At 42.0% G+C, this 13946-nt stretch overlaps 2 protein-coding genes across 3 annotated transcripts in view; one reads left to right on the top strand and one right to left on the bottom strand.

The window, feature by feature from the left end:
- Window positions 1-2582, bottom strand: part of LOC132384826 (uncharacterized) — a 30635-nt gene extending 28053 nt beyond the window's left edge. The window contains exon 1 of the mRNA XM_059956386.1: window positions 2447-2582. The gene's annotated coding sequence lies outside the window, so the exon portion shown is untranslated. The remainder of the gene's footprint in view (window positions 1-2446) is intronic.
- The window catches only part of med1 (mediator complex subunit 1), a 56894-nt gene continuing 45470 nt past the window's right edge, over window positions 2523-13946 (top strand). Inside the window, exons 1-5 of one of the 2 annotated variants that reach the window (XM_059956383.1) lie at window positions 2523-2654; window positions 7759-7865; window positions 9362-9440; window positions 12560-12614; window positions 12722-12854. In XM_059956383.1, the coding sequence (XP_059812366.1) occupies window positions 2537-2654; window positions 7759-7865; window positions 9362-9440; window positions 12560-12614; window positions 12722-12854 (492 nt within the window). In that variant the 5' untranslated portion in view covers window positions 2523-2536. Of the gene's footprint in view, window positions 2655-7758; window positions 7866-7903; window positions 8119-9361; window positions 9441-12559; window positions 12615-12721; window positions 12855-13946 lie in introns of those variants that run through there. The other variant, XM_059956384.1, reaches the window with a different exon arrangement.

Raw genomic sequence — 13946 nt, 5'->3', positions numbered from 1 at the left:
AATCATATGTTTGCTATTGGGTGGCAGGGCAGAGAAACATCTCTACCAAAGGAGGTGTACGGCGTTCCTTCCCTCCACTAGCCTGCAGGTCACCCTTGGGCAAGGTGTGGCACCTGCTTAGCTCCCAAATCACGGTCACGTGAAGCTATAGGAGTAGGTGGTGATGGTCGTATGAGCAGCCGGTGCACATCACAAGTCCTGGTTATGTGATCACTGATGCCAGGCAGACAATCTCTGAAGAGTATTGATAATGGTTGGGGTCACCCATCTGGAAAGACCAAGGTCGCCCATGTCATACAACACAGCACATAATTAACGAACTAACTACATAGCAGGATTGAGGGACTTGCTAGTTCTAGTGGACATGCATGTGTTACGACTTAGATACAAACTTGTTCAGATTAAACTGCATCTTATATTTTTCCCTGCATATTTCCAATTGATCCACGTTCACAACTTTTCCCACTATCCACAACTTCACCAATTTTCGTGCCCGTGAATAGGTACCTGGTCAGAAAACTTTAGAGGATATGGGCCAAATGCAGGCAAATGGGATTAACATAGATGGACCAATATGACCATAAGACCAGAAGATATTAGCAGATTTAGGCCATTCGTCCCATTGAGTTTGTTCAGCCATTCCATCATGGCTGACTTATTGTCCTTCTCAACCACATTCTCCTGCCTTCGCCCCGTAACCTTTGAAGCCCTGATTAATCAAGAGCCTATCAACCTCCACTTTAAATATACTCAATGACTTGGCTTCCACAGATTCATTACTCTCTCACTAAAGAAATTCCTCCTCATCTGTGTTCTAAAGGGACATCCTTGTACTCTGAGGCTGTCCGAGACTCCCCCACTATAGAGGACAGCCTCTCCACAACCACTTTATCTAGGCCTTTGAATATCCAATAGATTTCAATGAGATACCCCATCATTATTCTAAATTCCAGCTAGTACAGGCCCAGAGCCATTGAAACTGCTTCATACATTCCTGCAAACTTCTTCTGGATCCTCTCCAATGCCAGCAATTCTTTTCTGAGATAATGGGCCCAAAACTGTTCACAATTCACCAAGTGCAGTCTGACCAATGCCTTTTAAAGACACAGCATCACCCTGATGCAGGTGACTTATCTGCCTTCAGACTTTCAGCTGCAAGCACTTTCTCCTTGGTAATAGCAATTACACTCACTTCTGCCCCGACACCCTCGAATTTCCAGCACACTGCTTGTGTCTTCCACAGTGAATATTGACGCATAGTACTTAAGTTTATCTGCCATATCTTTGTTCCCCCACTGCTACCTCTCCAGCATCATTTTTTAGCAGAATGGATGTTGAGAGCTGAAGGGCTTAAGAGTTGATTGTGGATTTTAGGAAGGGTATGACAAGGGAACACAAACTCATAGAGGGATCAGAAGTGAAGAGAGTGAGCAATTTCAAATTAATGGGTGCCAATATAGCTAAGGACCTAACCTGGAAGCAACATATTGATGCAGCTATAAAGAAGAGAAGACAAGGGCTATATTTCATTGGGAGTTTGAGAATTGGTTTGTCAAAGCCTTCTACAAATGGACTGTAGGGAGCATTCTGATCTGCTGCATCACTGTCTGGTATGGGGGGGGGGGGAGGTCTACTGCACAAGATCGAAATAAGTTGGAGAAATTTGTAAAATTAGTCATATCTATCATGGGTACCAGCCTCCATAGTATGCAAGACATCTTCAAGGAGCAGTGCCTTAGGAAGGTGGTGTCCATCATTAAGGATCCCCATCACCCAGGACATGCCTCCTTCACACTGTTACTGTCAGGAAGGACTTACAGAAGCCTGAAGGCACACACTCAGTGATTCAGGAACAGCTTCTTCCCCTCTGCCACCTGATTCCTAAATGGACATTGAACCCTTGAACATCACGTCATCACTTTTTTTTTGGTAGTTTACACTACTCATTTTAACGTAACTATTTAATGGACAGATATATACTCAATGTAACTCAGTTTTTCTCTCTCTAAATAAATATGGTGTACTTTATTGTACTGCTGCCATAACTTTAACAAATTGCACGACATATGCCGGTGATATTAAATCTGATTCTGATTCCGTGCTGTTCAGTTGTCGATCGGCAAGATTACATGATGTTATTTGGAAAAGTATTTCATTACATATCTATCCTTTAAACAAATTATCTGCCACCAATTTAGCCGTTGTGTTTCTTGTATAGCAACAGAAACGACACCTTGGAAAAACTTACGATATATATGTGACATTGATGTACAATTTCCAATTGATTATTAAGCCCCTGGAGCCCGCAGAACTATTTTTCAATCAGGAGGACATATATTGCAAAGGACACAGGCCAGTTTATGTCATATACTTGAGAAAAGATTTCCTTGGTTTAACAAAGAGACATGAACTGTCTGACAGCTTTGGTGCAACTAGCACCTTTTACCTCTAGGTTCGCCAACAGTCCTATGCCGAATTATTAGTGCGCCGGATGTGAGGTCATAATCTGCGCCGAACGAAGGGAGGGAAGGCGAAAATGGCGGCGATACAGGGGTTTCCCGTCTCGATGCCTTTTGGTTACGGCGGCGCCGCGGAGCCTCCGGTCGGTGCACAGCAGCCGGGGGCCGTTGAGCGAACCAAGGATGAGGCGACAGGTGAGTTTGGGGTGGGGGTCGGGCAATGCACTCGGGTTCGGAGTTCGGCGTCACATCACAATTTTCATTACTCTTCTTCTCCATCCACGACGGCGCCTCTTCTCCCTCCCCATCCCTGTTTACTCTACGCCTCTCTCTTCTGTTGCCCCCCCCCCCCCGTCTCTTCCTTTACCTCCCTCGTCCCCAGACTCCTCCTCTAATTACCGCCCCACCCCCAACCTCCCTGGCCCCCTTCCCTTCACCGCCTGGTCGAAAGTGAGTAAGGCAGTAGCATCTCTCTCCAATCAGCTTAAGTGAAAATGGATTGTTCGAATAAAATTAATGTAGTAATTTTTGAAGGAACTCGGGACCTGATGCAGGGTTTCAACTTGAGACATCAGCAGCTCCTTTTCCTCCACAGACGCTTCTCGGCCGCTGTGTTTCCAATTGTTATTTGTTTCCCCTTCTAGCATCTGCACTCAGTTGTGTCTCCAGCGATTGTTGGAGCTGGCCTAGTTGATCTTTGTAGCAGTCCTCGTATGAGGATACTCTATCCACACACAGTCCTTATAAGTAAATTTTATTTGAAGTTTCAACAATTGGTTTAAAAAAATCAAATACCCTATGATATTTATTAAACTTAATATCGCTAGCTTAGAACTGTTTAAATCTTAAAATTATGTAGCAAATGGACTGTTTATGATTAATCATTGCATTTCGTATTGGCCATGATCCTTCAGATTTTGTGACTGATGAATCCTATATATAATCTCTTAGGCTTGTATTAGGACAAAATGTGAGAAACAAACTGAAACTGTTCCTTATTTTTCTCTTTTGAGAGTTTTAGTTTCTTCAAAGTAAGGTCCGCTTCATGTGGGGAAACATGCTAGATGCCACAGTAGCTTAGCAGTTAGCTATAACATCTCGGTGTGTTGGAGTTCAGAGTTCAATCCCACTGTCTCCGTAAGGAGTTTGTATGTTCTCCCTGTGAAATGCGTGGGCTTTCTCCGGATGCTCCGGTTTCTGCTCACAGTTCAAAGATGTACCAGTTGGTCAGTTAATTAGTCGTTGTAAATTGTCCCATGATTAGATGAGGGTTAAATCAGGGGTTGCTGGGCAGTGTGGCTTGGAAGAGCCTGTTCCGCGCTATATCGCTAAATAAATAAAATGCCATGTGTGCAGGTACGTAGAACATAGTTATACCATTGCTTGTACCTTGTTCTAGTCGTAGCGACAGAGATCTGACGCAAGAATTAGTTTTGTATGCAGCTCCTGTTAATACTACAAAAGAACAGACATTTCATTAGTATTTATAATCCCAACACAAAATCAAAACACTGGAAGAACTCAGTGGGTCTAACAGCATCTCTGGAGGAAAAAGGTGACTATCTGGGTTACACCTTGCACTGACACTTGCAACACTTAGTGACGCTTGCGGGTTGTCTTCATCGGATGTGTTAGTTGTTAACACAAACAATGCATTTCACTCAGTTTCGGTGTACGCATGTTAAATTTGAATATTAAATTCTTCCAGTGTTTTATTTTGTTCTAGATTCCAACCTAAGCAGTTTCTTGTCTTGTATCTTACTAAGGCTCAATGATTGTATGTTTGCTGTTTTCAAAAATTTAATGATTTCAAGACTTGAATGTATCATTCTTATGTAGTTTTGAGGAACTGTTACGGTCTCAGAGGTATAGACTTCCATTATGGAGTTAAACAAGAGGAGACCCAGGGGAAAGTGATAGTCAGATGAGAAGAGGTAAGAGGCCAGAGTGAGGAATAGAAGAGAGGAGGGGGAGGGAAACATTTTTTTTACTGGAAGGAGAAATTAATATGCCATCAGATTGGAGACTACCCAGATGGAATATAAGGTGTTGCTCCAACACCCTGGGGGTGGCCTCATCACGGCAGAAGAGGAGGCCATGGATTGTCACGTTGGTATAAGAATCGGAAAGTTCCGTTTTTGATGGGGGTTCTTGATGGAATGGTCTGCCAATTTACGATGGGTCTCACCAACATAGAGGAGGCACTGGACACAATAGACTCCTGTAGATTAGCAGGTAAAGCATATCCTCACCTGGAATGAACAGAGGTGAATGGGCAGGTGTAGCATTTTGGCCGCTTGCCAGGATAAGTGCCAGGAGGGACGAATAGACAAGCGAATCACAAGTGGCATGATCCTTGCAGAAAGCAGAGTGGGGGGATGTAAAGATATGTTTAGTGGTATGGTCCCTTTGGAAATGGCCAAGTTGCGGAGAATAATGTGTTGGATGCAGAGGTGAGGACAAGAGGAACTCTATTCCTGTTGAGGTGACTTTGGAATTTGAAAGTTTGACTTGATGCTATAGCGTTTCTGCAGCTAATGTTCAGGACTCCAAAGGCTATTCCCCTCTGCCAGTTTGGTGCCTCTGATGCGTTTGCCCTGGGAGCCATATTACAAATTAAGTTGATCTTTTGGTAGTGTCTAGATTTTATTTTCAAAATGTCATGGTGTTCTGAGAGCACATTGTGTCAAGTTTAGCTTTACTGGATGAAGTGAGAGGGAGTGTTGTCCCTTTTAGAATTTGCTTTTTATGGAGTGATGGCTGTGCTGTTTTACAGCAGATGAATCTCTCGACTTTTCGGTCAAGCATTAATTGTGCAGCGTAGGATCACACAGTAGATGAGGAGCAACACTGAATTAGCCAGCGACTACACTGAGTGTAATGATCAATATCGTCTGATCCTAGTTCATGATTACATGCATTCTTTTCAAATTGCAGCAGACAATGGTAACTTCTAATTTCAATGTGCCATTGTGTAACCGTTTCACAGCTCTTTCGAGCTGGTGAGCTGACATGGGATTTGAAACACAAAAATACAACTGCAGATGCTTTGGATCAAAGAATACGTACACAACGCTGGAAGAACTCAGCAGGCCAGACAGCATCCGTGAGAAAAGAGTAGCCAATGTTTCGGGCCGAGACCCTTCATCAGGACCCTTCCTGATGAAGGGTCTCGGCCCGAAATGTTGGCTACTCTTTTCTCACAGATGCTGCCTGGCCTGCTGAGTTCTTCCAGTGTTGTGTATGTATTCTTATGGGATTTGATAATCCTCTAAGGGAAAAATGGGCAGTTTAAGCCCATATACTATGCCATTTGCAAGAAGGAGAGGTGATCGTCCAGAAGCAAAAGGTTTCTAGGAGGTTTGACAGAGTAAATGCTGCAAGCTGTTTTCCCTTGTTGAAGAATTTAAAAATAAGCTGGATAGCTTCAGAATAAAGGGCTGGAAATGAGGTTCAGAATCAGCCATTATTTTGAATGGCTTCTCCCACAAAGCCAATGTGTAATCCAATTTGCTACCTCTTCTTGAATGCCGAGCGACTGAACCTTGTCCAGCCTCCCATGTGGGGCCTTGTCAAAGGCCTTATTTGTAAAAGGGGGAAGTTTAACAAAAGGGAAATATTGTTGCAAAAAAGTTTTTTTCTCTTTGCAAAGGAGGATGAGAGGTGATTTAATGGATGTGTACAAGATGAAAGGCGTTGATACAAGTGGGCAGCCAGCACATTTTTCCCAGAGTGAAAATCAGGGTGTAATTTTCAGGTGACTGGAGGGAAGTATAGTGGGGGTGCTGGGTAGTTTTTCCCCCCACAGAATAGTGGGTGTGCAAATGTGCTGCCAGGGTGGAGATAGAGCCAAATACATTTGGAGCATTTAAGAATCTCAAGCAAATGGATGGAAGAAAATGGAGGCTTATGCAGGAGGGAATTGTTCGATTGATCTTGGAGTAGGATAAAAGATCAGTAGAACATTGTGGACCAAGGGCCTATATTGTGCTATACTGTTCTATGTTCTAATGTACAATTTACTCCCTTTATTTAAGTAACGATATAGTGACCTTGGGGAGCAGTCCAGAAGAGATTTGACTAGGCTAATTCCTGGAATAAGGAGGTGGTCTCATTATGTGGCTGCAGAAATTACATCATATATTGTTTGAAGTTTTCAGGAATGAGGGATGATATTGAAAATTGATCCTAATGGAAGCGTTATGTGCATTTTGTGTGTGTTGCACAGGAAAAAGTCAATGTTTCCATTAGTGGGAGAATCTCAATCACACTTGCGGTAGTCATTTAAAACTGCTGGATGGTAGGCTGGAGATGCGTCTCTAAAGAAGTTGCATAGCGCTTCTTCCCTCTGGTAGCCTGCAGGTCACGCTTGGGCAAGGTGTAGCATCTGCTTAGCCCCCCACCATCCGATCAGAGTCACATGAAGCCATGGGAGCAGGTAGTGGATGGTCGCGTGAGCAGCTGGTACATATCACAAGTCTTGGTTATGCAACCACTAATGCCAGGCAGACAACCTATGAAGAGTATTGATAATGGCAGGGGTCACCCATCTTGTAAAGTCACTGCTCAGAAGAAGGCAATGGCAAACCACTTCTGTAGAAAAAAATTGCCAAGAACAATCATCATGGAAAGGCACTGATTGCTCATGACATATGACATGGCACATAACAAACAAACAGTTTAAAACTGGAGCTACACAGGAGCTCCTTCTCATCGAAGGCGACAAATGTGTGACATTTTTACCTCGGTGTTACAGATGCCAGATCAGCTGGGGTATTTAAAGAGGAAGAGCAATTTGGGTTTGATTCCCACTGCTGTCAGTAAAGAGTTTGTACGTTCCCGCTGTAACCATGTGGGTTTCCTCCGAGCACACTGGTTTCATCCCACGTTCCAAAGTGGTATGGGCTAGTAGGTTAATTGGTCACATGAGTGTGGTTGGGCACCGAGGGTTCATTGGGCCAGAAGGGTCTGTTACTGTACTGTATTTGAATAAATAAGAAATAAATTGAAGGCTATATGGAACTGGCACAGAAGATGAAATGAGGCCTGGGGCTAATCTACCACAACCATATTGAATAATAGGGTAGACTTGAGGGACTGTGTTGCCTGATCTCCAGGTTTTTTTTGTGTTCTAATGAGGCTTTCTGCTCTTAATGTTTTACTGCAGTTCAAATTAACAATTATAGAACTTAGTTTTTCCAAACTTATTTCACAGCTGCAGAGACCATTGTGAAGCACATTATTCAAAACAGCCACCCTAATAAATGTGAAACTTGTTTTCTTTCCTGTTGTTTCACAGAAGCCGAGAAGTTGAGTAAAATGAACTCTTTGCTGGAAAAGCTGCATGCGAAGTATGGTCAGACAAGACCCTGGTCTGAGACAGCAAAACTCGTGCGACAAGCTATGGTAAAGTTATAGAGCAGATTTAACAAGAAGCAATGTGATGATTTGATGCTTAGATCAAAGCTTGCACATCAGTCCGAAGCTGTGTGGACTGGCCTATCTCTTATTATTATTATCAACTCAGGGATCAGACCTGATTTGGTGAGGAGTGCAGAAAGGCATGACAGCATTGGATATATCCAAGTATGAGGTGTTAGTCCAATGCATTGGACTACAGGAACATTGATGCACCATCAATAACTCTCGAAGACGAGAGGTGAGATATAGGCTTTTATTGGCTGGAAGAAAGAACAAGCAGCAATTGACCACCACACTGCATCCTGGAGACTGAGGCCTGGGCGGTGTCTAGACAGGTATATGTACTTCACCACAAACGTAGAACAGGAAAGCTTCTCTAGCCTACAACGTTGTGCTGACCTTTTGACCTAGTTTAAGATCAGTCTAACCCTTCCCTCCCACGTAGCCCCCATTTTTTTTGTTCATCCATGTGCCTATTGAAGAGTCTCTTAAATGTCCCTAATGTATCTGCCTCTACCACCACCTCTGTCAGATCATTGCATGCACATACTCAGGGTATATGTTTATATTTTAAAAAAACATACTTTCTTCTAGACACCTTTAAAATTTTAGCATTGCCACTCTGGGGAAAAAGGTGTTGATTCTTCATTCTATCTATGTCTTTTATACATATCTATCAAGTCACCTCTCATCCTCCTTCGTTCCAAAAAGAAAAACCCAAGTTCACTCAACCTATCCTCATGAGACGTGCTCTCTAATCCAGGCAGCATCCTGCTAAATCTCCTCTGAACCCTCTATAAAGCTTCCACATCCTTCCTATACTGAGGGACAAGAACTGAACTTAGTACTCCAAGACACGAAGAAATCTACAGATGCTGGAAATTCAAGCAACACACACGAAATGCTGGTGGAACCCTTCGTCACCCGAAATGTTGACTGTACTTCCTATAGATGCTGCCTGGCCTGCTGCGTTCCACCAGCATTTTGTGTGTGTTGTTAGTACTCCAAGTGCGGTTTAACCAGAGTTTTATAGAGCTGCAACATTACTTTGATGCTCTTAAATTCAATCACCCGATTAATGAAGACCAACACATGATATGCCTTCTTTGTTACTGCTCTGCCACAAAACTGGCATGCAATAGAGGGGCCAAAAATCTCAACCAGTGAATCAAACCTAAGTTCTGCAGTCCTACCATAGCAAATTGTAAATGGTGATGGACAGTTAAACAACTAATGGGAAGTGAAGTCTTCAAGAACATTTCCATCCTCAACAATAGTGACACCCAGCATGCAAGTGCCAAGGCTGACCTATTCACAACTGTATTGAGCTATTGATCCATTGAAATAAATTATGAATCTAATCTTGGTGGTGGGTATTTTGGTATATTTTGTGTAGTGTTGGTAAAATGGTAGTTGACCATTGAGTCACATTAACCAATAAGAGTGTCACATTCTAGCTACTATATTGTCCTGTTATATAGGAGAAACGAAGTATAATGAACACAGGAGGCCACCAGCATCTTATTGCCTGTTTGGAGACCCTGCAGAAAGCACTTAAAGGTTAGTGAAACTTTTTTTTTGGCCCAACACTGGCATTTACAAATGTGCAGAATTTATTTTTGTTAAGGTTGTGATAATCTGTGTGTGATTTCTGCAGGAACACAGCCAGTTAGTCCATCAATTCTGCCCTTTCACAAATCATGCGTATATAGTCTATCTGAATTGTTGCCTCCATGTATCCGAGAAAAGCTTGCAGATAGTTTTAATGATTTCAAAGCTCGAAGTAAATGTATCGAAGTATGTGTATGTTACCATATGCATTAATTGATTTTCTTGCAGGCATTGCAGGGGGAGAAAAGAAATTCAGTAGAATTGATTAAAAACTATACATAAAGACTGTCAAATAACCAATGTACAAAAAATGACAAACTGTGTAAATAAAAAATGCTGTGAACCTGTGTTGTGAAGAATCCTTGAAAGTGAGTCTGTAGGTGGTAGAATCAGTTCAGAGTAATAGTGAATGCTGGCTCAGAAACAAGGTGGTTGTAATATAGCTGTGTGGGACTGAGTGACTTGCATGGAATTTCAGAGTACCAATGTTTCCAATATGTAAAATCTGGACTAAAACTGGAGAATCAAAATCCTCTATTATTATCATTCAGTATTTTTCAAATTGTCAACAAAAACATACCACATGCCCAATGTATGTGTGCACACGTGACTGGCAGTAAATTGGCTACTCGCTATTGGACGACTAATGGAAATAAAAGTGTGATAGCTTCTGCAGCATCATCTGCCTGTTGCTCTCCACTCTGCCTCACATGCTAAGCTATGAGAATGAAAATGGTTTTAAATTCTGTGATAATTTGTATTAAATTATGGTTTACAGTACGGAAGCGGGTCAGTCAGCCCAACTCGTCAACTGTATTGGCCAGTGAGCTGATCCCATCTGCCCACATTTGGCTCATAGCCATCTAAACCTCTCCTATCCATGTAGTTATTCAGATAGTTGTTTAATGTTGCTAATATGCCTGCTTCAACCACTATTTATGTCAGCTGATTACAAATACCTCAGCAAACTGTTCTGAAAATGATCTATTATTTGCTATGTAAAGATAGAAGAGCTGGTCAGTGATCATAATTACCCTGCGTGGTCATTGCTGAAGTAATGTTTTCATACAGTTCCTGCCCTTTAGCCTCCTGTACTAATTAAATCTACAATAAAAGTTGGGTTAGTGCATAAACATATATCTTACATTCTCTTTCATGAGGTGCCTGAATTTTGGGAGAGACTGGGCAGGCTAGAATTTTATACCTTGGAGTGTAATAGTTAAGAAATGTCCTCAGGCATGTATAAAATCATGGGGGGGAGGGGTGAGGAGTGAGGATAGATGGGGTGAATGTGGGTAATTTTTTTCCAAGGGAAATCAAAAACTAGAAAACATTGATTTAAGGTGAGGGGGAAAGATTTAAAAAGGGGTTTGAGGGGCAATTTCTTCACACGAGGTAATCTGTATATAGAAGGAGCTGTCAGGAAGTGGTTGGGAGGTAAAATATCTTAAAAAAACAGTAGGGTGGGTACATAGATAAGTAAGTTTAAAGGGAAATGTGGAAACATGGGAGTAAGTTAAATGGCTGTCAAGGTCAACATGGATGAGCTGGTCAAAGGGCCTGTATCCGTGCTGTACTGTATTAGTCTTCTAATCTATAAGACATTGAAATAAAGACCGAACAACCCTGCCTGATTTATCTCTTGTGCAGCTCAGTGGTTATTACAATCAATTGTAGTGACCCTCTTCTCTAAGTGTAGTTCAAATCTGCTAAATACACAAACCAGGATTCAATCCTGAAGCTTTCAAATCCTTCACTCAAAGCTATACTGCCTGCAAGGTCATTTTGACAGGAATTTTATCTTTTTGTTTGCATAACTTGGCACACTGGTACTGTTGGTCAAGCCACTGACTCACAGCATCAGAGACTGGCTCAGCCCTGACATTGTGTAAAAGCAGCATGTTTTCCCTGTGACTGTGTGGGTTTGATACTGTTTTCTTCCCACGGTCCCAAACGTGTGGAAGTCATAGGCTAATTAGCTGCTGTAAATTGCTCTTAGCACCATATAATCTGGGGTGTTGTTGAGAATGTGGGAAGAATAAAAATTGGGATTAATGTAGGATTGGATTAAAAAAAGTGGTTGATGATCGGCACAGGACTCCATCTGCTGTGTTTCCATGCTCGGTCTCTGACTGACTGTCTGACATATGCGATCTGACTGACTGTCTGTCTGACATATGCGACCTTGCATAACCCTTAAAGGCTCACTCTTAAAAATACGACAGACATTCTTTGATATTTATGTACAGCCATTTGTTCTCATGTGCATATATATTTGGTAGTTCCAGGTTAATTTTAGGCCCGTGATCTTTACTACAGGAAAATCTTTGAATTTGTGTATCTGTGTTTGTCAGTTCCAGACCCTTGGCACTTGAACTCAGCGGCTAGCTGCCAAATCATTCTGCCAAATCCAAAATTTATCTAAAACTTTATAACCATTTTAACAGCAAACTTCTCAAATTCAAGAGCCTTCTCTGAACAATATCGGTCGCTAACATTCTTAACTGACCTTTACTGGCAATCAACTTTCAGTGGATGCAGTTTAAGAACCATGTATATAAATTCACTCCACAGCTTGTTCTCTCCTCCCACTGCAAGATTCCCAGTCCTGTCAACCTTACTGCTTCCCTCAAACACCGGAATTCTGTTCATTTTCCTGCTTCTCCCTCCAGCTCATTGGTAGCAGAGCCTTTGAACACTGTCTTATTCTCTGGAGCCTCCTTCTTAATCCGCAAAGCTCTTTTGGAAAGCCTTCTCTAAACTGGTTTCTTCACTTAAGTAGATCTACAGGCATAGTCTTGATCTATGTAACACCTTAGTTCTCCTGTGTTGTTCTGATAAACCTGGCGGGCATTCGATATGTGGCGATACTTGCGGGCTGCCCACAGTACGTCCTTGGTGTGTTGGTTGCTAATGCAAATGACACATTTTACTCTGTTTCAATGTGCATGTAATAAATCTAAAACTAATCTCAATCTCATTTTACTTTAAAGCCCATCTATAAATTATTTTTTATACCTCAACTAGCCCTTAAATCTTCTCACTGATGCTAACTCACTGCTTTTCAGTAATGTCTTTGCCTGCAATGACGGACCGTCTAGAGTCGATTGCCAGACAAAACAGGTAAGGGCTAAATTCATGTAATCTGGGCACCGTTTTTCAGCTTTTGAAAAATAAAACCAATTATTTCTATGAGTTGTAATTCTAAGCCAGCCTTTTTTCTCAACTAGCCTTTGTTCACACCTGAGTCCTTCAGGCACTGAATGCTACATCACGTCAGACATGTTCTATGTAGAGGTGCTACTGGATCCAACAGGACAAGTCTGTGATGTCAAGGTGGCACACCATGGAGAAAATCCTGTGGTAGGACTTTTGTTATGATGCTATTGAAGATTAATGGCTAATTCACTGTCACTAATACTCTTAATCCTTGTTAGAATATTCTTTTTTAAAACCAATATCAGTTTATGGTTGCTCAGCAAATAAATAACTAAAGGTATCATTTTGAGAAGCACAGAGAAGTACGCCTTATTTTCAGAAGGATGTAGAGGTTTTAGAGAGGCTGCAGAGGAGGTTTACTCAGATGCTGCCTGGATTAGAGAGCATCTCTAATGATAGATTGGGTAAGCCAGGGCTTTTCTCTTTGGAGCGAAGGAAGGTGAGAGGTGACTTGATAAAGGTGTATAAGATGTTAAAAGGCATGGATCAAGTAGACAGCCAGAGATGTTCTCCCAGGGTGGAAATGGCTAATATAGGGGGCATAATTTCAAAGTTATTTGAGGAAAATGTAGGAGATATCACCACCATGGGTGGCGATGGAAGAGGGAGATACATTAGGGCCTCTTAAGAAACTCTTAGGCAGATGGTTGATTAAAAAATGGAGGACTCTGTAGGAGGGATGGGTTGGATTCATCTTAAATAGGTTAAAAGGTGGACACAAAATTGTGGGCTGAAAGATGTTCGGTGCTGTAGTGTTCTATGTTCTAAGAATTTATAACCATATAACAATCACAGCACAGAAACAGGCCATCTTGGCCCTCCTAGTCCATGCCGAACCCTTAATCTCACCTAGTCCCACCTACCCGCACTCAGCCCATAACCCTCCACTCCTTTCCTGTCCATATACCTATCCAATTTTACCTTAAATGACACAACTGAACTGGCCTCTACTACTTCTACAGGAAGCTCATTCCACACAGCTATCACTCTTTGAGTAAAGAAATACCCCCTCGTGTTTCCCTTAAACTTCTGCCCCCTAACTCTCAAATCATGTCCTCTAGTTTGAATCTCCCCTACTCTCAATGGAAAAAGCCTGTTCACGTCAACTCTATCTATCCCTCTCAAAATTTTAAATACCTCGATCAAATCCCCCCTCAACCTTCTACGCTCCAATGAATAGAGATCTAACTTGTTCAACCTTTCTCTGTAACTTAATTGCTGAAACCCAGGTAACAT

The sequence above is a fragment of the Hypanus sabinus genome, chromosome X1 (assembly GCF_030144855.1).
Source record: "Hypanus sabinus isolate sHypSab1 chromosome X1, sHypSab1.hap1, whole genome shotgun sequence".
Taxonomy (NCBI): Eukaryota; Metazoa; Chordata; class Chondrichthyes; order Myliobatiformes; family Dasyatidae; genus Hypanus; species Hypanus sabinus.
Note: the sequence above shows the minus strand (reverse complement) of the source record. Positions and strands in the feature narration are given on the sequence as shown.